The sequence below is a fragment of the Onychomys torridus genome, chromosome 22 (genome assembly GCF_903995425.1).
Source record: "Onychomys torridus chromosome 22, mOncTor1.1, whole genome shotgun sequence".
NCBI classification, from domain to species: domain Eukaryota; kingdom Metazoa; phylum Chordata; class Mammalia; order Rodentia; family Cricetidae; genus Onychomys; species Onychomys torridus.
The window spans coordinates 31,348,474-31,375,540 of record NC_050464.1 but is presented as its reverse complement, the minus strand read 5'-3'; the positions used below and the strand labels follow the sequence as shown (position 1 = coordinate 31,375,540).

The 27,067-nt window shown below is 47.0% G+C and overlaps 1 protein-coding gene across 1 annotated transcript in view; it reads left to right on the top strand.

The window, feature by feature from the left end:
- Naa25 (N-alpha-acetyltransferase 25, NatB auxiliary subunit) overlaps positions 1-27,067 on the top strand; it is a 50,345-nt gene that overhangs the window by 12,390 nt on the left and 10,888 nt on the right. The window contains exons 4-19 of the mRNA XM_036171909.1: positions 1,081-1,199; positions 2,622-2,696; positions 3,698-3,805; positions 4,089-4,167; positions 6,881-6,992; positions 7,619-7,708; positions 9,790-9,959; positions 10,860-10,972; positions 13,227-13,434; positions 14,381-14,470; positions 16,043-16,223; positions 16,772-16,871; positions 20,528-20,679; positions 21,393-21,518; positions 25,169-25,412; positions 25,855-25,978. Of these exons, the coding sequence (XP_036027802.1) occupies positions 1,081-1,199; positions 2,622-2,696; positions 3,698-3,805; positions 4,089-4,167; positions 6,881-6,992; positions 7,619-7,708; positions 9,790-9,959; positions 10,860-10,972; positions 13,227-13,434; positions 14,381-14,470; positions 16,043-16,223; positions 16,772-16,871; positions 20,528-20,679; positions 21,393-21,518; positions 25,169-25,412; positions 25,855-25,978 (2,091 nt within the window). The remainder of the gene's footprint in view (positions 1-1,080; positions 1,200-2,621; positions 2,697-3,697; positions 3,806-4,088; positions 4,168-6,880; positions 6,993-7,618; positions 7,709-9,789; positions 9,960-10,859; positions 10,973-13,226; positions 13,435-14,380; positions 14,471-16,042; positions 16,224-16,771; positions 16,872-20,527; positions 20,680-21,392; positions 21,519-25,168; positions 25,413-25,854; positions 25,979-27,067) is intronic.

Here is a 27,067-nt window from a genome sequence, read left to right as displayed (position 1 = left end):
CCCTAAGCTGCACCCTCAGTCCTCGACCTATTTCTTTATTTTGAGCTCAGTCTCACTATCTAGGCCAGGGTGGCCTTGAACTCACTCCACAGGCAGGCTTTTAACTTGCTGTGTCTCTTTCAAAGGCTGGGATCACAGGCATGCACTGCTACGCGTAGTTGCGTTGGGTGTCAGTAAATGTTGTAATAAAGACCTTGTCTTTTAGTCAGGGTTCAACACAACAGAAGAGTCAGTGCTCAGACTGGGAGGAGAGGGAGACTGTTGAGGGCGAGGCCTGCAGGAAGGATTGTGATTTGAACTGGTACTTACATAGTTTACTGAATGGAAGAGGGCCAGAAGACGCTGGGCAGTGGGAACGGCATAGAAGCCCAGGACGTGACAGGGGACCCTGAAGAACTACAGTTGATGTCACTACCCTAGTAAAGGGCTCGTAGAGAGCGTTTGGAAGGAGACGGGCCAGGGCGAGTTCATGGCACAGATAAGAGGGGGTGTGACTAATCCATGCTTCATCAAAACAACACTTAAAGCCAGGTGTGACAGCACACACCTTTAGTCCCAGCACTGGGGAGGCAGAAGCAGGCAGATCTCTGTGCGTTTGAGGCCAGCTTGCTCTACAAAGCGAGTTCCAGGACAACCAGAGCTGTTGTTAAACAGGGAAAACCTGTCTTGAAAGACCAAAAACAAACCAAAAAACAACCAAACAACCAAAAATAATAACAACAAAATCAAAACCCAACAACACTGCAGCAGAAGAGCAGTGCTCAGATGGGGCAGTACTCCATATCCTTTAGTGGCAGGAGGACCCCTTTAGCCCAGTGGTTCTCAGCCTCTTTGGAGGTCAGAGGTCACAGTCAGATGTCTTCCATATCAGAGATTTACATTACGATCCATAACAGTGGCAAAACTGCAGTTATGAAGTAGCAACAAAAACAGTGTTATGGTTGGGGTCACCACAGCATGAGGAACTGTATTAAAGGGCTGCAGCCTTAGAAAGGTTGAGAGTACCTGTTTAAACCAAACAAAGAGCATTAGGAGTTTCTCTCATGGAAGCAAAACCCAATTTTGCCTCTCTTCCTCTAGCGGAGTTAGTCACAAAGCTTTATGAGGCGGCTGTAAAGAAGGTTCCCAACAGCGAGGAGTATCACTCTCACCTCTTCATGGCCTACGCCAGAGTGGGCGAGTACAAGAAGATGCAGCAGGTAATGGAGTGCACACGCTTTTGGGTACAGTGCCAAGTCTCTGATGTGATCAGCCGGTTCCATAGTTTTCAAGGCTTTGAAATGCTTTACTTGGGGACGTTGCTTGTGCCTCTGCCTGGCTGTTGGTGTGTTTGCTTTGGTTGCTGTCAGCTTTAGATTGCTCCCAAGTGACATTGCTGTTGAGGTTTCAGAAGTGAATGGGAGAAGTCACAAACCAGAAAAGACAGCTGCTCTGAAGTTTACATCCAATGGATTGCACTGCTCTAGCCTTCTGAGGGTAAATCAGTTCACCATGGCTGAAATTCGTAATTCTTGCTTTCCAGAGCTGGCTTATTTGGTCAGATTTTAGGGGTTCTTTGTGTACGTTTGAAGAATGTTAGGCTAAATTTTATTCACCATTTTTTGTGGCACAGTGAGTTAAACCCAGGGTCTGTATACTAGGCAGACGTTACATTTGGCTGTATTCTCAGCCCTTTAGAAGTTGAGTTAGGGCTGTGGATGTGGCTCAGTCAGAGTGCTTGCCACGTGTGCACCAAGCTGTGGGTTTACCTCGAACATCATGTGAGCTGAGCAAAGTGGCACATGCTTATAACTCTAGCACTCTGGAAGTGAAGGCCAAAAGATCAGAGGTTCGAGGCCATCCTTAGCTATATAATGAGTTTGTGGCCAGCCTGGGCAACATGAAAGACCCTTTCTTTCCCAGAATGACCTTCAACTTGTTATCATTCTGCCAGCAACTTCCTGAGTAGCTGGGATTGTAGAGGTGTGGTCACCACATCCAGCTCAGTGTAGAGTTCTATAGATTTTTTTGACTGGATTGTAGGGCAAACCTGGCAGAGTGGCACATGTCTAGAATCCAAGTATGTGGCGGGAGGACCAGGAATTGAAAGTCATCTTTAGCTGCATAATGAGTTCAAGTCCAAGGCCCTGGAATGAATTCAAGATCTTGTCTCAAAAAGAAAACAAAACAAAAAACCCTGCTGTGGCTGAGTATTCTGACTGCAAAGCCTCTCCTGGAGCCCTGCAAGGCTTTGAATTTAATAAGCAGTACCTGGCTGGGCTTTGAGCTGTTTCTGCCTCCTGAGTGCTGGGATTAAAGTGGGATTAAAGGTGTTTACCACCGACGCCTGGCTGGGATTGCCTTTTTTTTTTTTTTGGTTTTTCGAGACAGGGTTTCTCTGTAGCTTTGGAACCTGCCTTGGACTAGCTCTGTAGACCAAGCTGGCCTCGAACTCACAGAGATCCATCTTCCATGTTGCCATAGTGATGAGGTTACCAAGCACTGCCACCAACTAGAGTATGTAATTGTATTGCTGGTCTCCTCAGAATCTTGCCACACACCCAGATTATTTTTGTTTTCATTTTCCACTTATTAATTGTTGTCTATCTGATGTTTTCTAAATTAACCTCTCTCTCTCTCAGGCTGGCATGGCTCTGTATAAGATTGTGCCCAAAAACCCTTACTACTTTTGGTCTGTGATGAGCTTAATCATGCAAGTAAGTATGCTGCTCAGGGTGGGCTGAGGTCTGTCTTCACCATCATTGTCTCTCATGAGCTTTGCACTTGGGTAATATGCTGTACCAAGTGTCAGGAGGGTCTTGACAGATCACCCCTTGGCTTTTTGAGTTGGGGATACTTGGTAGTCTTTGTTTAATTCAATTTTATTTTATGTGTATGGGTGTTTTGCCTGTATATCTGTGCACCATGTGTGAGCCTGGTGGCTGCTGAGGCCAGAAGAGGGTATCTGATCCCTTGGAACTGGAGTTACAAACAGTTTTGAGCCACCATGTGGATGCTGGGAATCAAACCTGAGTCCTGTGGAAGAACAGCCAGTGCTCTTAACTACTGAGACAGTTTTCCAGCTTCCTTTATTTAGTGTTTTTGTTTTGTTTTGAACTTGCTGTGTAACCTAGGTTGACCTCAAACTTGATCCTGTTGCCTCCACCTCTTGAATTTGGGATTACAGGTGAGGTGGCCACCATGCCTGGCAGCTTGGTGTTCTCTCACTTACTTGTCCTGTTAGTTGACCCCAGGTGGCTCCCTGAGCAGAATCTCTGCACTGTCCACTTAACAGCGTTCCTGGTTTTAAAATGATGGCTATATGGCAATTAGCTAATAGCAAGAGCTGTGTAAGTAGGTAGAGTTGGTATGTCTCCTAGTCTAGCTGCTAACATATCAAGACAGTGTAAACAGCTTCCTTCTTTACGCTCTGTAATGTATGTAATACCCAGCAGAGGCACACCCCTTTTTGAGTCATTCTAGATAAATATCAGACCAGCCTGTCAAAGCACTCGGGCATGTTGTGGAAGCCGGGGATTGTAGGAATGCCTGGGATGCTAAGGCAGCTACCGTTCCATGTATCCATGTGGTAGATCCAGATCAGGCCTCATATGTGCACTGTGGACTGGGGGCCAGAGTCACTAGTGTGGTATGCTTGGTGAAGTGAAGAGAGCGAGCAGGAGAGCGCGCGGCACAGCGCTTGTCTTTCCAATTGCAGTCTATATCCGCACGAGATGAAAATCTCTCCAAAACCATGTTCCTGCCCCTGGCAGAGAGGATGGTCGAGAAGATGGTGAAAGAGGACAAGATCGAAGCTGAAGCTGAAGTGAGTACATGCCCGAGGTTCCTCCTGTTCCCAGTTGTGGCCCCCACCACAGCCTCGTATCCCAATGTCCACTTACTTCATAGCTGGTGACCTCATCTGGGCCTTGGGTGACTGGCTCAGCTCAGGCACCATGAAGCTGAGCTATTGCTGGAAAGTGCGCTCTGCCAAGATGCGTGTGGACTGGAAAAGTCTTCCACACAGTTCTGTGAAGCAACTGCCATGAATACACAGCTGCCTGTGTCCTGCTGACATCTCAATGCTCAATGTTTGTGTCTTCTGCAAGGTTGAACTTTACTATATGATCCTGGAACGCTTGGGGAAGTACCAGGAAGCCCTGGATGTCATCAGAGGCAAATTAGGAGGTAATTTAAAAAGTTTTCTGTTTTGTTTTTAATTTGAAGATGAAAATTATTTGTGGGGGGAAATTTCCATACAATCATAAAAGTCCTATGACTTTACTACATGTTTCTGTGTTCTAAAGTTACATTTAAACTATTAAAAATATGTTTATTCCCAGTGCTTGGGAGGCAGAGGCATTCCTGGTCTACATAGTTCCAGGACAGCCAGAGCTCTGTAGAGAGAGACCCTGTCTCAAACAATAACAATTTTTTTTTTTATTCTTTCAGAATTTCATTCAGTGCATTTTGGTTGTATTCATTGTCCGCCCTCCTAACTTCCTCTAGGTCACCCCCACCTCACTGTCTCCCCACTCCACCTCCTCCACCTCTAGTTTCTTCTATTGAGCCCAGTTTATGCTGCCCATAAACTCCTGGGCTCAACTTTGTTTTGTTTTTTTTTGAGACAGGGTTTCTCTCTGTAGCTCTGACTATCCTGGGAATGCTGTTCTCTGTAGGCCAGGCTAGCCTCAAACTCAGAGATCCTCCAGCCACTGCCTCCCAAGTGCTGGGACTAAAGGCATGTACCCCCATGCCCAGCTTGGGTTAAGCTATTAAAAAGTACTATTGGGGTCCAGCCCCTTAATAATCTTTTCCCAGGGTCCATGGAAGAATCTTAACAACCAGCTGAGGAATCTAATTTTAAGGATGTCAAATGAATCTACGTACATGAACCTCTTTAGTCCATTCACTTTATTCTTCGGAGTCAGTTCTCTCTTCTGCTCTCATACTCAGCTCCTTTCCTGCCTGATTCTCTCCATGTTTCTGCTGTTCTAAGTTCTATCTTAATACCTTGTCTTAGTTTCCCCCATTTTTGTCCTCCCCATCTAGTTCTTTCCAAATTGTTCTTCCTAACTTAATTCTCCCCCAAGTCTCTGAGGTTTTCAGTTGTATGCCCATGCAATCAGCGATACTCTGGCCAAGGCAAGGTCGCCAGGCTTGAATTCCCTCAGGGTCAAAAGGAGGGGTGATAAGGTCCACACAAAGAGCAGTAATTGTCACTGTCATTAGCAACCCAAAGGGAAGTGATTCATGGGGAATGAATTAACTAAGGGTTAAATTCGGTTAATAGATTGAAAAGAGTATTATGTGCTCAAACTGTATTCTTAGAAGAGGTTAGGTAAAATGTTAAGATTCTATAAGTCAGTCACTAAGTCACAAGTGAAAATAAAACTGCCTTTTTTTCTTTTGGTGCCTCATCTGTCCAAACCTTGGTTGTGCTGTTTTCTGGTAGGGTGGGGGGAGGAGGGCTAAGCTTAATTACCACATTCACCTGGCCTGGGCAGTTGTCTCAGTGTAAATTTTTACCTTCCCTCAGGAACTAAGATAGTCTGGATGCTTATCTATCTGCAGTCTGTTCTTAGAAAGTCTGGAAAGTATCTCAGATAAAATACTTAGGTCAGTAGATGGTCCTGCCTGGATGTTGCTAGTGACAATAATTACAGAAAGGTCTGAAGTTAGGGGTCTGGCTGTGTGCCTGCTGTCAGCACAGTTGGGGGATGTTATCCAAATACTCCACTTTATATGGAAATTGTGCCCAAAGAATGATCAGCCACACTGTTAGAAAAGAATCAAGTGGGAAAGCTGCAATAGCACCCAAGAGATTCACAGCAGGAAACGGCTAATATAGTCAAAAGCCAGTATCACCGAGACTCCTTCAGACGTGGCTTTTTATCCTCTGGGAGAGAGAGTCCTTAACTCTTCCAGCCTTTGCCATAGTCAGCAGAATTCCTGCTTCATATTTCTGCGGCTTGCAGCAACATATCTTTACCTGAAGATGAGTCATGGCTTCAGTCTGGAGGTGTGAGAGGTGTGTCTTGGGTCTCTAGCCCCTCACTGCCCTGTTGCTGCTTGTTCTTGCCAGGCCTTATTGTATGTGTGTGGACGTGAGTGCATGTTATGTATGTAGTTGTGCCCAGAGAGGCCAGAGAAGGCATTGGATCCCCCTGGGCCTACTGTTATGAATGGTTGTGAGCTGCCGTGTGGGTGCTGGGGATTAAACCAGGGTGCTCTGCAAAACCAACAAGTGCTCTTAACTGCTGAGCCATCTCTTCAGCCTTTTGCTGCCTTAGGTGGTTTTGTTTTGTTTTGTTTTTGTTTTTTGGTTTTGTTTTTTGGTTTTTCAAGGCAGGGTTTCTCTGTGTAGTTTTGGTGCCTGGCCTTGAACTCACAGAGTTCTGGTGCTGGGATTAAAGGTGTGTGCGCCCTAGCGCCCCCGCCCCCTTACTCTTTTGAGATAGTCTTAAGTCTGCAGCGCTGGGTGGCTTCAAACAGCGTCCTGCTGCCTTGGCCTCATGAGTGTTGGGATTCCAGGCCAGAGCTGACACGCCTGGTTAAAAGTGTCCTATTTTGAAGATGAGGTCTTCCTGCATAGCTCTGACTGGTCTGTAGTTCATTCCATCAACCAGACTAGCTTCAGATTTACTTACCCTGGCCTTGTCTCTTGAATGCTGGCAGTATAGGTTTGCACCATCACTTCTGGGCCCAGGGTGCCCCCCCCCCCTTTTTGAGACATTGTTTCTCTGTATAGCCCTGGCTGTCCTGGAACTCACTCTGTAGACCAGGTTAGCCTCAAACTCTTGAGGGAGCCAAAAAAAAAAAGACTTTTTTTTCAATGATTAGAGTTTATTCTGGTAGACATGAAACTAGCCCATCAACTTTTATATACTTTCCGTTGTAGAGAAGTTGACAAGTGAGATTCAGAGTCGGGAAAACAAATGCATGGCCATGTACAAGAAACTGAGCAGGTGGCCAGAGTGCAACGCTCTTTCCCGACGCCTCCTGCTGAAAAAGTGAGTTGATACCTTTGTTCGGGAGCCGAGCCCTGGAAGGTTTCCAGGCCCCAGGACTGGCGTGTGTTGTGAGAGTCTGGGCACATGTTAGAGGTTTTAGAGTTTTTGAAGTTTTCAATGAGCTTTATTTTTTAAGACCTAATGGTGCCTGGGCTGTGGTGGCTGAGATACTTCTTAAGGAGGAGCACCGAGTTCCTGTATCACTTTTTGTTTGTTTTTTGAAACAAAGTTTCTCTGTGTAACTCTGCCTGTCCTGGAAAATACTCTGTAGCCCAGGCTGCCCTGGATCTCTGGAGATCCGCCTGCCTCTGCCTCCCAAGTGCTGGGATAACAGGCCTGTGCCACCACTGCCCGGCAAGTCACTGTGTCACATTTGGCCTTACGGAGGCTTCCCTCTCCATCCCAGTTCCTACTTAGGGAGAGCTCATTGGGGGAATATTCTGTTAAGAAAGTTAGGCTTTGAGTATCTGAAAAACTCCCAGACTTGGGCAGTCTCCTCAAGCCTCTTTGGAGGCTCCTGGTTACAGGTGGGCATGACTTAGAAAATCGGTTGAATTCATGGTTCCTAAGGCAGCTTTGACACAACCTGGGTTTAATCCTGTGTGCATCATTCAATCTGATTTTAGCTCAGATGACTGGCAGTTCTATCTGACTTATTTCGATTCTGTCTTTCGACTGATTGAAGAGGCCTGGACACCTCCTGCTGAAGGGGAACAGTAAGTTACCATCTTTTTTCACTTCCGGATCTTAAGAGTTTTTATTTTTCTTTAAGAAGTGATGTATGTGCTACATATTTTTAAATTTTTTTCAAAGGTTTTATTTTGTTTAACATATATTATATGAGTAGTTTGTCTGCATGTATATATATGCACTATGTATGTGCTTAGTGCTCAGGGAGGCAGAAAGAGGGCATTGGATCTCTTGGAACAGGAGTTATTGACAGGTGTGAGCTGCCATGTGGGTGCTGGGAATTGAGCATGTGCAAGAGCAGCGGTGTTCATAACTGATGAGCCGTCTCTCTAGCGTTTATGTTATATTTTCAAGTTTGGTTTGGGCAGTTTACAGTAAGTGACACCCTGAAGATTTTTAATCTGTGTCCCCAAATGGTTGTTAGCATTGTTGAGTTACGGTTTCACTTTCTGTGGAGTGGGAGTTGACCCCAAGGCTTACATTAGTATGGAGTTCTTCTCAGCACTGGACTACATCCCCAGTAGAGGGATTGCTGTTGGGCCTCGCCTGAGTGCTGGGATCCCAGGCATGTGTCAGCATGTCTGGATTACAGTGATGCTTTTGAGGGGGATGGAGCAAAAGGACTTTATTGTGCATCAGTTATATTTTTATCTTTCCCTAAGGACATTCCTCTCAAATAATCCACTTGTTTTACTGTAATAAACAGTGTGCCGTGTAAGACTCCCTGAGTGGCACTTAGTCCCACTAGCCTGTCTGTACAAGTCAACGCCGACAGCACCTGCCTCCCACTCGCCTCTGTCCTTTGTGACATAGTGCTGTGGAACGTGAGAGTGGGCTTAAATCAGGCACACTGCTTGTTGTGGTGTCTTCCTCCCTAAAATACATGCAGGCTTTTTCATAGGTGGTAGGTAGATGTTAGTCTGTTTCATTTTTCAGTGAATGGCTTAAGAGTTATCTGTTAGAGATGTTTCATAATCCATTAATGTCTGCTGTTAGTCTATTAATGTCTCTGCAGTTAGGCTGTTACAGAAAATTTTCTCCTCTCTTTATAGGTGATATGAAGTAAGCTTATATGGAAACTTTTAAAAATATTTTTTGTTTTGTTTTGTTTTGCTTTGTGTTTTTGAGATAGGGTTTCTCTGAGTATCCCTGGCTGTCCTGGAACTCATTGGGTAGATCAGGCTGTCCTCGAACTCAGAGATCCACCTGCCTCCCGAGAATGAGATTAAAGGTGTGGGCTACCACTACCTGGCTAAAAAACAGTTTTTAAAAAAGCTTCATTTAGCTTGGCGTACTGGTGCACACCCTTAGTCCCAGTATTTGGGGCCCTTGGGAGGCAGAGGCAGATGGATCTCTGAGTTCAAGGCCAGCCTGGTCTACAAACAACATCAAAAAAGCTTTAATTATATATTTGTGTGTGTACTTGTGTGCCACCACATGTGCCCAAAGGTCAGAGGACGCCTTGAGGAAGTGAGTCCTCTCCTGCTATGAGGGTCCTCGCTCACAGAAGCCCATTAACTGCTGAGCCATCTTGCCACCTTTAAAGAGGTGAAAGTGGTTTGCTGTTCTACAGTATCCAGGAGTCAAAATTAAGGATAATTTTGTCACTTGTTACCTGTTAGATCAGGCTCATGGCTTTCTCACACCTGCTTGAACTCATGTGGGTCACCCCCTTATTAGGGACTGTGCCCAGCTCTGAGCGTGTGAAGCAAGTGGTTTCCCACTAATCCACACTGCTAGCCATTGGCTTTTTTGAGTGTGTGGGGTGGGGTGGGGGTGGGTTTGGTGAGAGGGTCTCTATGTAGCTCTGGCTATCCTGGAACTGTGTAAACCTCGCTGGTTTAGAACTCACTGAGATCCGTCTGCCTCTTCCTCCCAGATACTGGGAGGCCTTGACTTTTGAGACAAGGTCTTCACCTGCAGGCAGTGTTGGCTTGCTCCTGGCAGGGCTTGTGGCTCTGGCACCCACTGCATTCTGCCACTGTTCTGTTACTGCTGCTTTTGTTGTTTATAGATAGCAAAGTGGGGTTTCTTAAGATCAGTCTGACTTGGCTTCAACTTTGGGGAGCCTGTTGGAGGCAGTCATGGTGCTTTGTGTTTCCTCCAGCTCCTTAGAAGGGGAAGTACACTGCTCTGCAGAAGACGCCGTGAAGTTTATAGAGGATCGGATAACAGAGGCATCGCAAAGTGCCCGCCATGTCCGAGGCCCACACCTTGCTAAGCTGGAGCTCATCAGGCGTCTGCGGAGCCAAGGTTGTAACGACGAGTACAAGCTGGGTAAGAACAGTTGGCTTTTGGGGAGCACTAGAGAAGATGAGGGGTACCCTCAGATCTTGAGTGCAGTGCTCATTATCAGTGTGCTTATAAACCTGAAAACAACTACTGAAGATGGTTGATTTACAAAATCTGTCTTCAGCCCAGATTTGACTTGGCTTTATTTTATTAGTTGATTTATTTTACATCCTGACCAGTGCTCCTCCCCCCCACCCCCATTCCCTCACCCCATCGGTTCTGCTTTTTACATCAGTGCGTCTGTTTAGTCCATCCGGTCCGTGCTGACCCAGTTGAAAGAGGAGTTTCCCGTCTTGTCATTCTGAGGTTTTCTCGGAGTGCATGAGTATCCTTTCTGATTGGCTTTTTCATGAATGGATCTTGTTCAGTAGCCCAAAGCTTGCCTGGAACCCAGCCTCCCCAGTGTGAGCCACAGTGGCTACCTTTTATTTTTTAGAAGCTAGGAAGGGTGGCCTGGAGCTTGAACGCTGGGATTACAGGTGTGACCATCATACTAGATTCTTGGGTTTGTTTGTTTGTTTTGTTTCGAGACAGGGTTTCTCTGTGTAGCTTTGGTGCCTGTCCTGGATCTCGCTCTGTAGCCCAGGCTGGCCTCGAACTCACAGAGATCTGCCTGCTTCTGCCTCCAGATAGCTGGAATTAAAAGCATGCACCACCACTGCCCAGCAACATCATACCTAACTCTTCCTTTTTTTCCCTTTATTGTATTTTTATTTCATTTTATTTTTATTTTTGAGACACGGAGTGCTAGTCTTAAAGGTGTGTACCACAATGACTGGCTTCAGGCTGAGTTAATTTAATGAAACAGATGCTTTCAGAGTGGAGATGTCACTCTAGCGATTGCTGCAGTCTCTGATGTAATAACGTCATGTCTTCGTCTTTAAGGTGACCCAGAAGAGTTGATGTTCCAGTATTTCAAGAAGTTCGGGGATAAGCCATGTTGTTTCACAGACCTGAAGGTGTTTGTCGACCTCCTGCCTGCCGCCCAGTGCACACAAGTACGAGTCCTCAGAGTTCCTAGTGTCCGGGGTGTCAGTGCTTGCCTGCTAGTGCAGGGGGAGGGGCTTCAGTAACTGCCCTGCAGCCACAGTGCTGCTGCTGGCACACCCTGTAAGCCAGCTCCTGCACCAGTGGAGAACCACACTTAGACATCCCACCTGTCAACAGGAGCTTCCTTTTTCTGAGATGGATCCCATGGCCCAGGGTTCTGCTTCCTCCACCTTCAAACATTGGGATCAGGTGTGAGCCGTTACACCCGCTGACTTCGCAGCCTGAAGTCAGGCTACTCTGGCACTTTTGTGGCTGTGTCTTTTTTTTTTTTTTTTTTTTTTTTTTTTACCGGAGCTGAGGATCGAACCCAGGGCAACTGAGCTAAATCCCCCACCCCTTGTGGCTGTGTCTTTATACACACTGGAGAGCCATACATAGGAGCCCACTAGACCAGTGGTTCTCAGCCTTCCTAACGCTATGAACACCCTTTAATACGGTTCCTCATGGTGTGGTGACCCCCAACCATACAATTATTTTCGTTGCTACTTGTCAAGTATATATCTGATTTGCGACCCCCAGAGGGGTTGCCACCCAGAGGTTGAGAACTACCGCCCTGTAGTAGTTTCATACTCAAAAGTATTTAGTGCATGCTCCAGAGCGGTCCTTGTTCATAGGCAGCTGGAGCCTTCATCCACTGGGGAGCAGTGTGCCTGAGGTAGGATAGAGCACCATGTGCAGCCATAGCGGGGTACGTCAACCAGTGTCTACCATTCACTGGTTTACTGGTAACCCTGTGACAAAGCTGGATGCCTGCAATCCTTGCCTTGTGCCGGGCTGCTGCCATGGGGCCTCGTGTGCCCATGAAGAATGAATGAAGCGGACTGAGAGCAGTGGAGTCAGGACTTAGCACTTTGGCAGACTTTGGTGACCCATCTAAGGCACACGTGTGGTACGTGCCTTTAATCCCAGCTCCCTAACTAAGTTGTCTCAGTTGGGTTCTGAAAGACTCCGTTCTTGATGTCTTAGCAGAGCTGTTCTTGGAGTGTTTGTGTACAGGCTCAGGCCTACTCTAACACTCAGGAAGGAAGAGACTGGGTTGTAGGAACATTTGAAAGTTAGGAGAGAGAAAGATAGTTGAGTGGCAAAGAAGTTTGGTCTGGGGACGGCAGATGCAAACAGCTGTCTTGTGGAAAATAGTGGGAAGGAGGGAAGAGAAATTATTATTGTTATTATTATTTTTACAGAGAATTCAGTTTTTGGTTCAGGTAGTAGTCAGAATCCTCGAGTTTTGTTGCTGAAGGGAATCTAAGTAGAATCCAGGTGACCATGTGAACCAGATCACTTGAGGGCTTGTGAGCAGCGGGTCATGTGCTGAGCTCTGTGGGGCAGAGCGTCTCGTCCAACAGTGCTAACCACCCTGCAGGAAGCAGCAGTGGTGGGGCTGCTCCAGAGGGGTGTTCTGAGACTGGTGAAGGTTGCTGTGAGTCTGCATTCTTCTGAGCAGCTGTACTTGACAGTCTCTCATGTCCAGGACCCCACACAGTAAGGTTTCTACTCAGGGGTGCAGCTCCTGAAAGCCTGACGCTGGTCCAGTGAGTCTCATGGTCCTGTTTTACTTCGTAGTTTTGCGACAGCTTTTTAAAAATTAAACAGCAAGGTGGTGGCAGCACATGCTTTCAGTCCTAGCACTCAGGGACAGAGGCAGGCAGATCTCTGAGTTCAAGGCTAGCCTGGTCTACAAAGGAAGTTCCAGGACAGCCAGGGCTACCCAGATAAATCCTGTCTTGAAAAAAAAAACAAAAAAATCAAGAAAAAGAAAATTTAAAAACAACAACAACAACCAACATAATTGTTAAAGATAAAGTCTTTGGGGGCTGGAGAGATGACAGTGATTAAGAGCACTGGCTGCTCTTGCAGAAACCCAGGTTCAATTCCCAGCACCCTCATGGTGGTTCACAATTACCTGGTGCCCTCTTCTGGCTTCTGTGAATACTACACTCAACGTAGTGCCCAGACATATACAGGCAAAACACCCATACACATAAAAGGAAAGGGGGCGGGGAGGGTCTCTTGGGGTTCAGTTTGCATAGCCAGGGATGATCGTGAACTTCTGGGTGTGCAGCAGCACAGCTTGTGTGTGTGAGCTAGAGGTTGAACAATAGCTGTGGGTAGGAAGAGATGGCCATTACGGGAGCCCTCCTATAGAGCATCTCAGGTGTCCTAAAAGCATGTGCATTGTGTGTCCTTCTTCTTCCTCTGCAGTTTATTAATCAACTTCTTGGAGTGGTTCCCTTGTCAACACCAACAGAGGACAAGCTTGCACTGCCAGCTGACATCCGTGCCCTGCAGCAGCATCTGTGTGTTGTGCAGCTGACAAGGCTCCTTGGCTTGTACCACATCATGGATAAGAACCAGAAGCTGGATGTGGTCAGAGAGTTGATGTTAAGGTACCAGCACGGACTGGAGTTTGGTGAGTAGCTGTCAGATGTGAGGTCCCCCGAGTTCTGCTAAGACTGATAAGTCCGTATGTAGAGTACGCAGAGTTCACTGCTCTAGAGTACGAGTCAGGTACTCCATCAAGTGCCCCCATCTGAGTAATCTCAGAAGCCTAGTTAGGTTAATAGGTGTTGTCTGGTGTCCACTCCTCCTGAGCAACCGGGATGTGCCAGGGCTTTTAAACAAGTCATATAACTTGAGGACTTTGGAACTTGGGAGCTGTGGCCTTACGTCCTCACAAGGCTGTGGGAAAGAGTAGTGTAGTGTGCACTGTGAGGTAATGCCCAGTGCAGATGCAGGGCTCCTTTGTCTGGCTTTCAGCTGCTCAGGAGAGGAGTCCCTTGAGCACTGCTGTGCAGTAAGAACCGTTTGGTCGAGGGGCCTGATGGGAAGTTAGTTCAGCTCGGGCCCTGGTTCTTTTCTTCACCTCAGACTGGCACATGCACCTTCTCCCCTGGAATGTTTTGTTCCAGCTGAGTGTGGTTTCTTGTAAGCATTTGGTTGGTAGTTGTCCCACCTTCTTCCTTCTGTCCATCCATCCTTTCTTGTGGTGCCAGGGATGGAAGCCAGTCGCTCCTGCAGGCTGAGCAAGTGCTCCTGTCTGTGCCACATCTTCAGTCTTTGTGGCTTGTAGTCATCCTCAGTACAGATCCTGTTTGGTTCTGATTGGTTGGTTGTTTGTTTCAGACAGGGTTTCTCTGTGTAGCTTTGGAGCCTGTCCTGGATCTCGCTCTGTAGACCAGGCTGGCCTCGAACTCACAGATCCTCCTGCCTCTGCCTCCTGAGTGCTGGGACTAAAGTTGTGCACGCCACTGCCGGCTTACTTACCCTGTTCTTGTTTTCTTTTTTCTGCCTGTCGTTTTTCCCTGTCACAGCACCTATTGATGAACACCTATTAAAACAGGTGTGTTCTCCCCTAGGGCGCTCTTGTTTGAAGACAGAGCTGCAGTTTTCTGACTATTACTGCCTCCTCGCTGTCCATGTGCTCACTGATGTATGGAGAGAAACAGGTAGGACACGGCGGATGGCATCTCCATGGGGTTTGCTAGAGATGGAGGCCAGCCACACTGGAAACTCCACCAGTGAGCCTTGGGCCCAACTCGGCAGCCATCCCATTAGTTTCTAGATGTATCTGCATAATGAACAGGCAGTGGGAGACAAAGCTACAGTTAAGATACAACCACACTGATTCAAAGGCAGATGGGCAAACCCACACAACAGAAAAGCCCTTTTTATTTACTAAAGTTTAAAAAGTGATTTTCCTGGGCTGGAGAGATGGCTCAGAGGTTAAGAGCACTGACTGCTCTGCCAGAGTTCAATTCCCAGCAACCACATGGTGGCTCACAACCATCTGTAATGAGATCTAGCGCCCTCTTCTGGCCTGCAGACATACATGCAGGAAGAACACTGTATACATAATAAATAAATCTTTAAAAAAAAGTGATTTTCCTGCTGGATGATGGTAGTGGTGGCAGCGTTGCAGCATGCCTTTAATCCCAGTATTTGCGAGGCAGAGTCAAATAGATCTCCAAGTTCAAGACCAGCATGGTCTGCAAAGTTAGTTCCAGGACAGCTAGGGCAACACAGAGAACTCCTGTCTCAAAAAACCATACACACACACACACACACACACACACACAGAAGATTTTCTCTCTCTCTCTCTCTCTCTCTCTTTTTTTTGAGACAGGATATCACTTTGTAGTCCTTCTTGGCCTGGAACTCACTATATAGACCAGTCTGGCCCTAGAACTCAAATCCATCCAAGAATAAAGGCATGCACCGCCACATCAGCTTCTTCTTCTTCTTTTTGTTTCTACAGACAGGGTTTCTCTGTAGCTTTGGAGCCTGTCCTGGACTAGCTCTGTAGACCAGGCTGGCCTCGATCTCAGAGATCCACCTGCCTCCCGAGTGCTGGGATTTCAGGCGTGCACCGCCACCACCACCACCACCACCACCACCACCCGGCTTCTTTTTTGAAAATAACATTTTGTGTGTCTGTGTGTAACATGTGGACACAAATGTTCCACGGGTCATGTGTCAGAGGACAATTTGCCAGAGATTCTCTTCTTTCTACCCTGTGGGACCCAGAGATTGATCTCAACAGTAGGCTTAGGCAGCAAGCCCTTTTGTCTACTGAGCCATCTTTCTGGTCCTAATAGCAGTTTTTTTGTTTGTTTATTTTGTTTTTTAAAGTATCAAGTGTAATATTTTTTATAGAATTACATATGGAATAAAAATGGCATAGAGTCTTGTGGAGACATTGAGGGTGGGGTGCAGAGGGTAGAGGGGGAAGTTAGCAGATTCCAGTTCTTCAAAGTCCCTCTCTTCTCAAAATCTAAGAGTCTGTGAGGTTCCATGATTTCCCTCCCTAGATCTACAGATGATGCTTTTTGCCCTCCTGCATATAAGCACTGATCTAACCATTGAAGGGCTTTGTAAATTCAGGGGAATTCCCTGTTTTGATTTTAGGTTTATATGTAAAATTTGTGTGCATCCAAACTCCTTCAGAGACTAGTCAGGGCAGGTGATGATTTGGAGAGGTTCCTTAAAGGTGAGTGGATAATGATGTGTTTCGATTCTAGGTGAGGAGACTGCTGTGTGGCAAGCCCTGACTCTGCTGGAAGAGGGCTTAACCCACAGCCCATCCAATGCTCAGTTCAAACTGCTGCTTGTTCGAATCTACTGCATGCTGGGTGCATTTGAGCCAGTGGTGGATCTTTACTCCAGCCTTGATGCTAAGCATATCCAGCACGACACCATTGGGTTGGTAGTATATACTCTGAATACTGCGCAGACAGCCTAGGAAGCTCATTGTAGATGATAGCAGGACAGGGCTCCAGACACCAGTCACTACTGTGACCCACTGCAAAGCACGAGGGCTTACATCTCCCGCATTACAGAGTGTCCAGCTTCAGGCATGCTAAGGCTGCATGCCCTCCTTTACTGGGTGGCAGGCCTCCTGGCAGCCAGCTGTGTATTTTGGACTCTTTGTTTTGCACACTATTTTTCCTTCACTGTTGCCGCCGCTGACCCAGAGTCTCCCTTTGAGTTGAGTTTTGGCGACGCTGTTCTTACAGGCATTTTTCTATTTGAATTTAGGAAGAGAACGTTGAGTTCCTGTGATTGTCGGGTGTAAAGAAGGAACTCTGGTCATTTTCTTTTCATGTGATCCTGTGAACTAGATCATTCCAAGGCAGTGTTTTGGGGGTTTTGTCTTTTGTTTGCTTGTATGCCTTGCTCTTTCTTGGTGCCTGGTATTTGACAGTAGGATGAGGTAGCTATAACGTGTTTTTTCTTTCTTTCTTACCTAGCTATCTTCTGACCCGATACGCTGCATCCCTGGGTCAGTACGCTGCTGCCTCCCAGTCCTGTAACTTCGCACTCAGGTTTTTCCACTCCAACCAGAAAGATGTAAGTGAAACCCACTGGTGCTCTGGTTTACTGCGGACCGACGTGGTTCAGGGTGTACTACTTGCCCTAGTGCTGCTGGCAGGTGCCCTTGGGATTAAGTTTAATCATCCTAGACCACTAGGTAGAGAGGTGTTTGCATTTGTTCAGTGTGCAAGTCTCTAATTGAATCCTTTCCAACTGGGCACGAACAGACTAAGAAGTCTTTTGTCTCCCAGCTCTGTGTTCCACATTCTATTCAGAGACTTCTCAAGGTTGGACGCAAGAGGCTGTCAGGTTTATGCCAGCAGCCACCCCCACTGCATTTAAGGGGGGCGCTCGAGCTGCCCTGGGAGAGGCAAGGCTGGGCCTGCGCGCAGTCTTCTCTGCTCACTTGGCCCTTGGCTTCAAGAAGTTGTGGAGGCGTCGGGATGCTCTGGTTGATGGGCTTGCAGAACTGTCCGGGAGCCAGTGTAGAAAGCGGATGATGTTAGAGTGGACGCTGCTGCTGTTCTTCTGTGTGTGGCTAAGCCTCTTCCAGGAGTTTGGCCGTGCCAGGCTCAGCTTGTAGCTTTCCATTTTCCTGGTCTCTCAACATCATGGAGCTTGGTGAGGAAGTCGCCATCTGAAATTCATCTTGGCAAATACTCTTGAGGCCTTTGCTTTGAAGTCACGCCCGTCTGGTGCTTGTTTCTTGAGAGGTGTTTTGGAGAACAGAAGCAGGGCAGAGGCGCTTCTGAGCATTGTGTGTTCTGAGCTGTTAGGTGTGCAGTAGCAGATCTCTGAGTCCGGAGAAGGTTAACCCTCTGTCTTCGCCCACACCATCAACTGTCTGTCTGCTGTCCTGGAGGGACTGGGGCCTGATGAGAGAGAAGAGGGTATCCACATCTAAGTCTGTTGCTTCGAAGTGCTGGCTTGGCATGGAGGGAGAAGGCATGTCTCAGGCACGGGTTAAACTTGCACTCTAAGTAGTGGTTGAGTGATAATCTAGAGCTACACAGTGTATTTGAGAACCTGTGCCCGACCTCCTCCTCAAGTCTTCTCATTTTACCTTTTCTTTCCGTATTTCTAAGGAAGAGGTTAAAGACATTTCATTCTCTGAAGACTTGCAATGTAGATGAGGCTGGCTGCAAGCTCCCTCTCTGTCTTCCTGCTTGCCCTAGGAGTGGTCAGAGTTTTGCTGATGGTTGTTGTGAATCACTGATACAGCTAAATGAACATGATGTTGAGCCTGATAAATTAGCATTTGCTTGATTGGGTAGTAACAGTCCCCTCCTTGAGTTTACGCTGGTGCTTCTTGAACTGGTCTGAAGTCTCCCATCTATAAGGACCTGCAGCAGCGGTGCCTGTGTCCCCAGGAAGGAGTGGAGCCCTGCACCTGCTGGAATACTGTGCCGAGCCCAAACACCACGTGCTGCAGCGGTCGTTCTTTGGTTGGGGACTTCTCAAGGGCTTTTTCCCTTGGCCGACTGATGTGTCTCCTTAGCTCTTCACCATAGATAGCACTTCTTCCAGAGCAAACCTGCTGTTGTTCAGAGGGCTTTGTGCTGTGGGGTGAAAGTCGTCTCTGGATGTCTGCCTGCTGTCCTCTTACTCGGGAATCAGCATTAGGTTTCCTCATTGCCAAAAGTTACTTACTGTTCATGGTTTTCAAAGCTCGCTCTGGGGACAGGGACATGGCACAGTGGTAAAGGACTTGCAGAGGACCTGAGTCTACGTCAGACAGATGAGCATTTGTAACTCCAGGTCCAGGGGATCTGCCCAAACACACATCACAGAAATAAAAATAGTAAAAGTCTTCTGGAAGCTCTCCTTGAAGTCTCTGTTGTAGGTGTTCATAAAGGTCATTATTTAAGGTCAGATACCCATGTATTTTGCTAATTTTCACAGCGACCCGGGTTCATTTCAGGGGGCCTCCTGGCATCTAACGGGCTTCATTGGTGCACAAATAAGTGGATGCATACTCTGGTCAGTAGTCTTTAGCGTGCCTGTGGCTTTTGGTTCAGCTGTGTTCCCCGAGGTACAAGGCCTCAGCAGTGATGTTCTCAACCTCCTGCTGCTGCTCCCTGGGCCCTTGGCTAGCTCTGCAGAGCCACTTTACTGTGGCATTTAAGGAGGACTGTCTCAGGCAGATGGACAGAAAACTGCAGACACTCCTGACCTGTTACAGACTATATTTATCTCCTGGTTGCCCCTTGTTTCTCTCCTTGAAAAGCTGTTGTCTTTTTTCACAAGTGAAGTTCCATGGGCCACTCAGACACTGAGGCTCCCACTGAGGGAAGGCTGTGTGGGACTCATGTGGGACTCCTGCTGGAACTGCGTTCTGTCTGGAACCACCCAAGTCCTATTTCCATCCTGGCTGATTACAAGTGTTTTTAAGCTGGAAGTTCCCAATGCAAGGGTCAGCAGCCAACCCTGCTGTGTCTTCTAAGTTGGGAACTGTAGGAGAGAAGGATGTGATAAGTGTGGGCCTCTTGATGGGGCATGCCGATGTCCTCAGTCAAGCTGGCAGGTAGTCCTAAACCCGCAGGATCACACATAATCTTTTTAATTTTTTTGTGTCCGTCCGTCTTTAATCTCTCCAGATACTGCAGGCAAACAGCTGGCCGAGGTGTCCCCTGGGGGTTTAAAAGCCGCATCGAATGCAGTTGACTTAGCGCCCGTGGCGCAACCCCATGGCCTGAAATGAACCCTGCGAGGCTGTGTATCAGAGGGTATGTTGTTGACTATTGGCCTATTTTCCTACTGGGCAAATTACTCAGGCATAGTGGAAATGGGGGCAGAGCAAGCCAAGCAAGGCTAGGCGAAAGACTGGCTATGCTAGAAAGTGTCTTTGGGGCAGACATCGGCATTGAGCTAAACACTTCCGTGGCCCGAAGGGGTGATCTGTCTTCTGATCCTGGTGGCTTCAGCCCACTCTGAAACGTTCTTCCCTGAGATTTGCTTCTGTTGCCCCGACACTTCATGAAGAATTCTCTGTCTTGCCTCTGCTCTGCAGCATTTCTTCTGATTATTTTAATCTGTAATTAAAATACACGCGTGAGCGTTCCCTTCCCTTAGTTGTCTAGGTTAATTTCTAGAGTCTGTGTGCTCAGGACACGTGTTCTTGACATCTTCCTCAGAGTAGGTGGTGTTCCTGTTGATGGGTCTTGTTGTTTGGTGTCTTGTTCTTGCTGAGAAGCTCATCTGCCTTGTGTCTGGTACCGGACTCAGAAAGCCAACCAAGCAGTCTCTTTCTGAAGGAGCGGGTTTCATTGAGGGTCTGGGGTATGATTGTACAGTTATGACATCTTTGAAATCTTTGTACAGAGCATGGTTTGTCTTAGAATTGGAAAGATACTGTGTATTCCAGAATGGCATTTGTCGGTTTCCTTTTTTTTTTTTTTCCTGATGTGTAGAATATTCTCCAAGTCCTATTGTCATGAAAGACATGAGTGCTAAGACAGGGCTGGAGATGGCAGCCTCAGGGCCAGCAGTGTCGTAGAGGAGACATTTGACTCAGCTGTGGGAGGAGAGAAAAGTAACGTTATTCATGGCTGGAACTATGCTGTGTGGCCCAGACCTTCAGAGACTGGACCAGAGCCTTGGTAGCAGTTTGAATATTTAGTTGGTTGTCAAGCTTTGCTTACATTGCCTGACTTGTGGAGTATTTATACCAAGGTGGTGTCTTTCCTTCTCAGACCTCAGAATACATTATTCAAGCTTACAAATACGGTGCATTTGAGAAGATCCCAGAGTTTATCGCGTTTAGGAACAGACTGAATAATTCTCTCCACTTCGCACAAGTACGCACTGAACGGATGCTGTTAGACCTTCTACTTGAAGCGAACATGTGAGTATGTGATGAGGGGCCAGGACAGATGTTCATGGCTGTCAGCAGTGGAGTTAAGGTGAAAAATGGAGAATGGGAAGATATGAGAAGCTGCACACAGGGAGACACAGACCCTGTCTGTGGTGGAGGTTGCTGGAGGCTGCGGCTGTGTCTTAGGTCCAGGAGAGCCTTGTGCTCTGGGCACTGCCACTCCTTCCTGTGGTGCTTCCGGGGCCTCCCCTGGACAGGCCTGAGGAGCAGAGCGGGCGCTCACCCACTGTAGTCTGTTGAACTCCAGAAGGCTTTTTCCTGCTGTCATAACTTGTCGCAGGTCTGCTTGACCTCTTTCTAGTAAAAGAAAGTCCTGACTAATGTTTTCTGACTGTATTGCTATAGAAATAAGACCTTAGGGCTGGGAAGATGGCCCAGTAGGTAAGGTGCTTGTTGTGTGCCTGAAAGGTCCTGAGTTCTGATCCCCAACACCCAAGTAAAAAGTCGGGCGTGCCCATGCACGTCTGTTACCCGTGACAGGAGGTCAGGTGCTGGCAGGAGAATCCCTGGGGCTCACTGGCCAGCCAAGGCCAAGTGGTGAGACGCCTGTCTACAAACAAGGTAGAGAGAGAAAAAGCAAGACTCCTGATATAGACCTGACCTCCCCGGGCATCCACCATCACATGCAGCTCATGCGTGCACACAAGCACAGGGACAGTCAGAGTAAACCTTCTGTATTACAGATCAACTAGCCTGGCAGAGAGTATCAAATCAATGAATCTGAGGCCAGAGGAAGATGACGTTCCATGGGAAGATTTGAGAGATAACAGAGACTTGGATGTTTTCTTTAGCTGGGATCCAAAAGACAGGTAAGAGGAGTTCAGCTCTGAAGAGTCAGTGTGGATCTTTACACAAATACACATGTTCATTGTTGGAATCAGGGACGGAGGTGCACAGCACATCCCACCCCAGTGCTGGGCCTGCTGAGGTTAAATCTGTCCATGGCGTGCGGGAGCTCCTAGTGATTCGAGGTACAGAGTTCGGTTCCCTAGGCATCTGAGAGGAAGGTAGAAAACATTTTTACATGATGTTGGCTTTTCCTAGCACCACATAGAAGCTTATAATCTCTATTAGGTTCTAAAAGGTTGTGGCAAATTGACAGGTGTGTGTGTGTGTATGTGGGTCGGGTGGTGTATGTATACCAAAGTACTTATTTATTATTGTTTTTAACGATACAAAAGATTGTAACTGTATCAGTATTTATTAGCCAGTTGTAGTTGTTCACACATGGAGGCAGAGGCAGGCAAGACTCTTTGAGACCAGTGTGGTCTGCATGTCAGAGTTTCAGGACAGCCAGGGATACACAGTGTGATCTTGTTTCAGGAAAAAAAAAAAAAAAAGTTAAAAATACTTAATTGACGTCCTCTAAGCCACGTGTAAACATGAATAGTCCTGGTAAGACAAAAAGCCAAGGACCAGCCATGTGCTGCCTTCTACCCACTCAGCACATGGAGTTGAGCCAGGCTTCTGCTTGGCCTGTTTCCCATGTACATTTTAGAGCTGACAGCTTACTCTGGACTTGTGGCTACTGAGGTGAAGATACAAAGTTCTGGTGTGTACTGGGGCACTGGAGTTTCTCACTATTGATGGCGAATGGGGAAAGGGAGGATCCCAGAGAATGATCAGTGAGTGTACCCTAGTGTCTGTTCACTGCCACCTTCCCTATCCCCTAACTCAACCCTGCCAAGCTTCCTGTCCGGGTGTCCCCCAGGTGGCTTCTCAGCATGTCTGGGCATACCCTATTAAGAGGTTGAATGCCCTGTGCTTTTGGGAGCTGAGAGAATCCCAGAGCAGTGGAAAGAGACCTGTGCTTCTTTTGTGACTGATTGTGACCTAGACAACTTACCTCTCTGGGTCCAGTTTATCTGCTGAATAGTCAACAGCTTGGTTGAAAAGCTTTCTGAAAGCCTGGCTTACTGGTGCACATCTGAGATCCCAGCACTGAAAAGGTTAGAAGCAGGTGGATCAGGAGTTCAAGGCCATCCCCACTACACAGCATGTTCAAGGCCTAGGCTACAGGAAGTCCTATGTCAGTGAGATAGTAAAATAAACCTGAGACCGTCCTGTGATTCTTTGAAAAGCAACTCCTCAGCCACCAGAAGAGTTGCCTTTGCCTGTCTTTATCCCATGCACTCCAGTGTGCTTCAGATTGCTAGTCTATACGCCTGTCTTCAAAGGTGTCAGAGAGGCCAGTAAGCTAGGTCAGTGGGTGAAAGGGCTCGCTACCAGCCTGAGTTCAATTTTTGGGACCTTTCTGGTGGAGAAGAGTATCATCCTGTGGCCTCCAGGTGTGTACCCCGTGAAGAAGTGTCATTTTAAAAGGGTGAATACTGACAGAGGCCTTCCACAGACAGACACTTAATGGGTGGAGTGCCTACCACACTGGGCCCTGGAATTGGAGCTGGGACATAACGATGAGCAAGGGTGACAGTCTGAGGAGAACACGGTATTGCAGGGAGGTAGAGGTACAGGGAAAACACTGCCCTCCAGCACAGACGTGGACATTAAAATGTGTTTGAAAGGAGTGTGAGGAGTCGAGCCCACACAAGTCCATTAGAGCCTGATGTAGTGGCACACTGCTGGGCCCTAGCTCTTGAGAGGCAGTTCCAGGAGTTCAAGGTCATCTGTCACTATATAGCAAGTTTGGGCCAACTTGGGCTGTATGAGATCCTAACTCATTAAAAAACAAAAACATGCCAGGCAGTGGTGGCACACGCCTTTAATCCCAGCACTCAGGAGGCAGAGGCGGGCGGATCTTTGTGAGTTCGTAGCCCTAGCCTGATCTACCAAGCAAGATCCAGGAAAGGCGCAAAGCTACACAGAGAAACCCTGTCTCGAAAAAACAACAACAACAAAAAAACATATTAAATGCACTCTTAAATTCTTAATTGTAATGACATCCTTTATAAAGAGCTCTTAGTGAATAAAAACAGTAACCAGGAACTGCTTAGGTGAGGCTCTTACGACACCCAAGACTTGTTTTTCTAGCACAGGTATGAACGGCTGTGGTCAGCAAGGTTGTATGGGAGCATCGTTATTGTCTTGTATTGAAATGACTTGTAAAATTTATAGCCTTTCCATAGGGAATTGGTAATCTATTTCAGTATTTAAAGTGCAACATAATTACTTTAAGATGTCTGCACTAGGAAGCTAGTGCACAAGCATGTAAGACCTGTGTGAGAGGGCTTTGAAAACACTGCTCTGTGGGTCACCAAGACTACACTGTGTTGAAAGACTTGTGTGGTTGCTGTTCTGCACCACATGGCAGGATAGGCAGAGAGCCTGGGGAGGCAGCCTCTAGGAGAGGAAGGGTGTTATCACACAGTTCGTACTGTTTCTGCTCAGGGCAGCCAGATGCTCAGTGTCCAAGGTGTGTAGCAGCTGGCTACACCATACTCTGTTCAGCATGCACCAAGGTTCCAGGCTTCTAGCAGAAAAGATGTTCACTGTACGCTAATGGTGTGTTCTCATAGTCTGACCACAGGAGCTGCTCTTGTTAAGTGATGATTGGAGTACAAGCTGCCAGGTATCAGCTGAAGGCTAACCTTCCAATTAGGTCCTGCTGCTACGTGCTCTATCATTAAATAAATGCAGTACAAGAGAAATACAAATCAGGGTGGACATCCATGCCTTAATCCCAGCACTTAGAAGACATGCAGGTGGTTCTATATAGTGAGACCCTGCCTAATATACATATTTCAAATACGTACCAAATATATGCATATGTATATTTGCATATGTATAACTATTGGTGCTATTTGGAATTCAACTGTGGGCCTTGCAGTTTGTAAGGATGTTCTGTGCTACAGACCTGAGCCCCAGTACAGATATGCTTTGGTATAGAGAAGTCTGAAGGGGTTTGTGTGAGTTTGTGGACTCTTGAGTGAGTGAATAACTGGATTCTTTACTACCTACCTTGTTTTTCTGGCATTGTAGTGGTCCTGCCCACTGAAAAATAATCATTCAAAGGCTTAATATGATTTACAAACTTTGTGACCTATGGAAGGCTTCTTGCTTGCTAGCTCCTTCATCTTAACCCGTTTCTATTATTCTGTGTTTTGCTATGTGGCCATGGCGTTACTGGTCTGCTGGCATCTTGCTGCTCCTTTGGGGGCAGCTGGCATCTCTCCCTACTCTCCTTTTTTCTCTTCACATCTCTGCTTGCATTTCCCACCTGCCTCTAAGCTGCCTTGCCATAGGCCAAAACAGCTTTATTTACTAGCCAGTGGGAGCAGCACATATTCACAGCACACAGAAAAACATCCCCAGCACGGCATTTCAGCTTTTTTGTGTCGTTTGTGTTTTAATCATCAGAACAAATACTGAGTGGGCAGCAGTCAGAAGTTTGACCCGAGGCAGAAACTATCCTGAGGTTTCTGGACGGGTGAAAGCAAATGCTCAAAGCTTTGAAGGCAACAAGCTGAGTAAAATGGACGGTTTGGGGATGTTTTTGTTTAAGGAATGTTTCTGAAGAGCATAAGAAACTCTCCTTGGAGGAGGAGACCATGTGGTTAAGAATTCGCACCTTAACGTTGAGGCTGATCAGTGGACTTCCGGGTCTCACCCACCCTGTGGAGCCAAAGAACTCAGAGAAGACCTCGGAGAACGGTGTGTCCTCCCGGATTGACATTCTTCGTTTGCTCCTCCAACAGCTAGAAGTGGCCCTGGAGACGGGGAAGCGATTTATTGAGAAGGAAATTCAGGTACCAATAAATATTTGCTGTCGAGGCTCAGTAGTTACACGGACAATTGTCTTTGAATGGATAATGAACGGTCCCAGTTTGTGGCACTGTGAGAATGGGAATTGATGGTCTTGAGCCATTTTAGGGTTTTGCTCTGCTTAGACTCTTTGTCAGGAAAAGCAAAATAAGTTTTGAGGTTGTTTTGTTTTTTGTTTTTTGTTTTTTTGTTTTTTGTTTTTTTGAGATGGGGTCTTGAGTCTTGGTGTATAGTTCTTGATGGTCTTAAATTTGAAGTTTTACTGCCTCAATGTTGGAACCACAGGCACACACCACCATGCTCTGCTAATACATATGGGCCTTTTGTTAATTGTGGGTGTTGGTTATTAATTTTCTTATGGGCAGTCACAAGTCCTGTTGTCGTACCTTGTGTGGATTAAGGATGTGGTTTTTCCTCTTTTTCCAGTATCCCTTCCTTGGACCTGTCCCCACCAGGATGGGCAGGTTCTTCAGTTCTGGCTGCTGTCACTGCCAGATCCACTCCTTCCATCTTGTCAGTGATGTGTATGAGCTTGATACCAGTGGCTTGGGTAAGTGTGCACAGGCACGCGTTTATTGGACTTTGATCATTAGAAATTTAGTAAGTGACTAAATAATGAAATGTTACGGAAATCCTAAACTTACAGAGAATCAAAAATACCCCTAGGCTGAGCCCCACCTCTGGGCCTCCTTAGAGCTGTAGATCTGCTGTGCTTGGGACCCAGCTGGCAAGTCCTGCTAGAGAGCCTGAGACAGTCCTGGGACAGCAGAGCAGTCACTGCCCCTTCCTTCACTTCACAGCTCTGCCTTTTTAAAAAAATGTGTCTGTTTTTCAGTAGCGGGGTGTAAATGTCTTGGGCTCTCAGGAGAAAAAAGCCCCTGCCATGACTTGACTGTTGATACTGCATTTACTATTGCTTTTTAGAATTCTTAACACTTTAAATTTTTTTATTATTATTTTATATGTATGGGTACTTTACCTGTGTGAATTTTTGTGCGTTGTGTACGAGCCTGGTGCCCTCAGACACCAAGTGTGTGTGTGTGTGTGTGTGTGTGTGTGTGTGTGTGTGTGTGTGTGTATGTATTGGGGGTGGGATGTCAGACCCCCCCTGGAACTGAAGTAATAGTTGTGAGTCACAATGTATGTGCCAGGAATTGAACCTGGTTCTTCAGCCAGTGCTCTTGACTACTGAGTCATCTTTCCAGCCCCAACTTTGAATTGTGTGTGTCGGATGTGCACATGAAGGTAGGTGCCAGGAGAAAGCAGAATTATCAGCTCCCCTGGAGTTGGAGTCACACGCTGCTGAGAGCGTCCTGAACTGTGTGCCAGGAACTGAACTCAGGTTCTTTGCAGGGCCAGTCCGTACTCTTGGTCCCTGAGCCCTCGCTCCAGACCTGCTATTACAGGTTTATTTATTCATTTGTGTGTGTGTTGTGAGAGTGTGCATGTATGTATGTGGCACAGTGTTCATGGAAAGAGTCAGTATTCCCCTGTGTGTGGGTCCCAGGGATCAATTGCAGGTCCAGAAGCTTGATGACAAATGCTTTTCCCAGCCCCGCGGCCTCAGTGTTGTGGGTGCTGAGATCAAAACTCTGTGCAGTCGTACCCAGGTTGCTTCTTATCTTTGTAAAAAAACGAA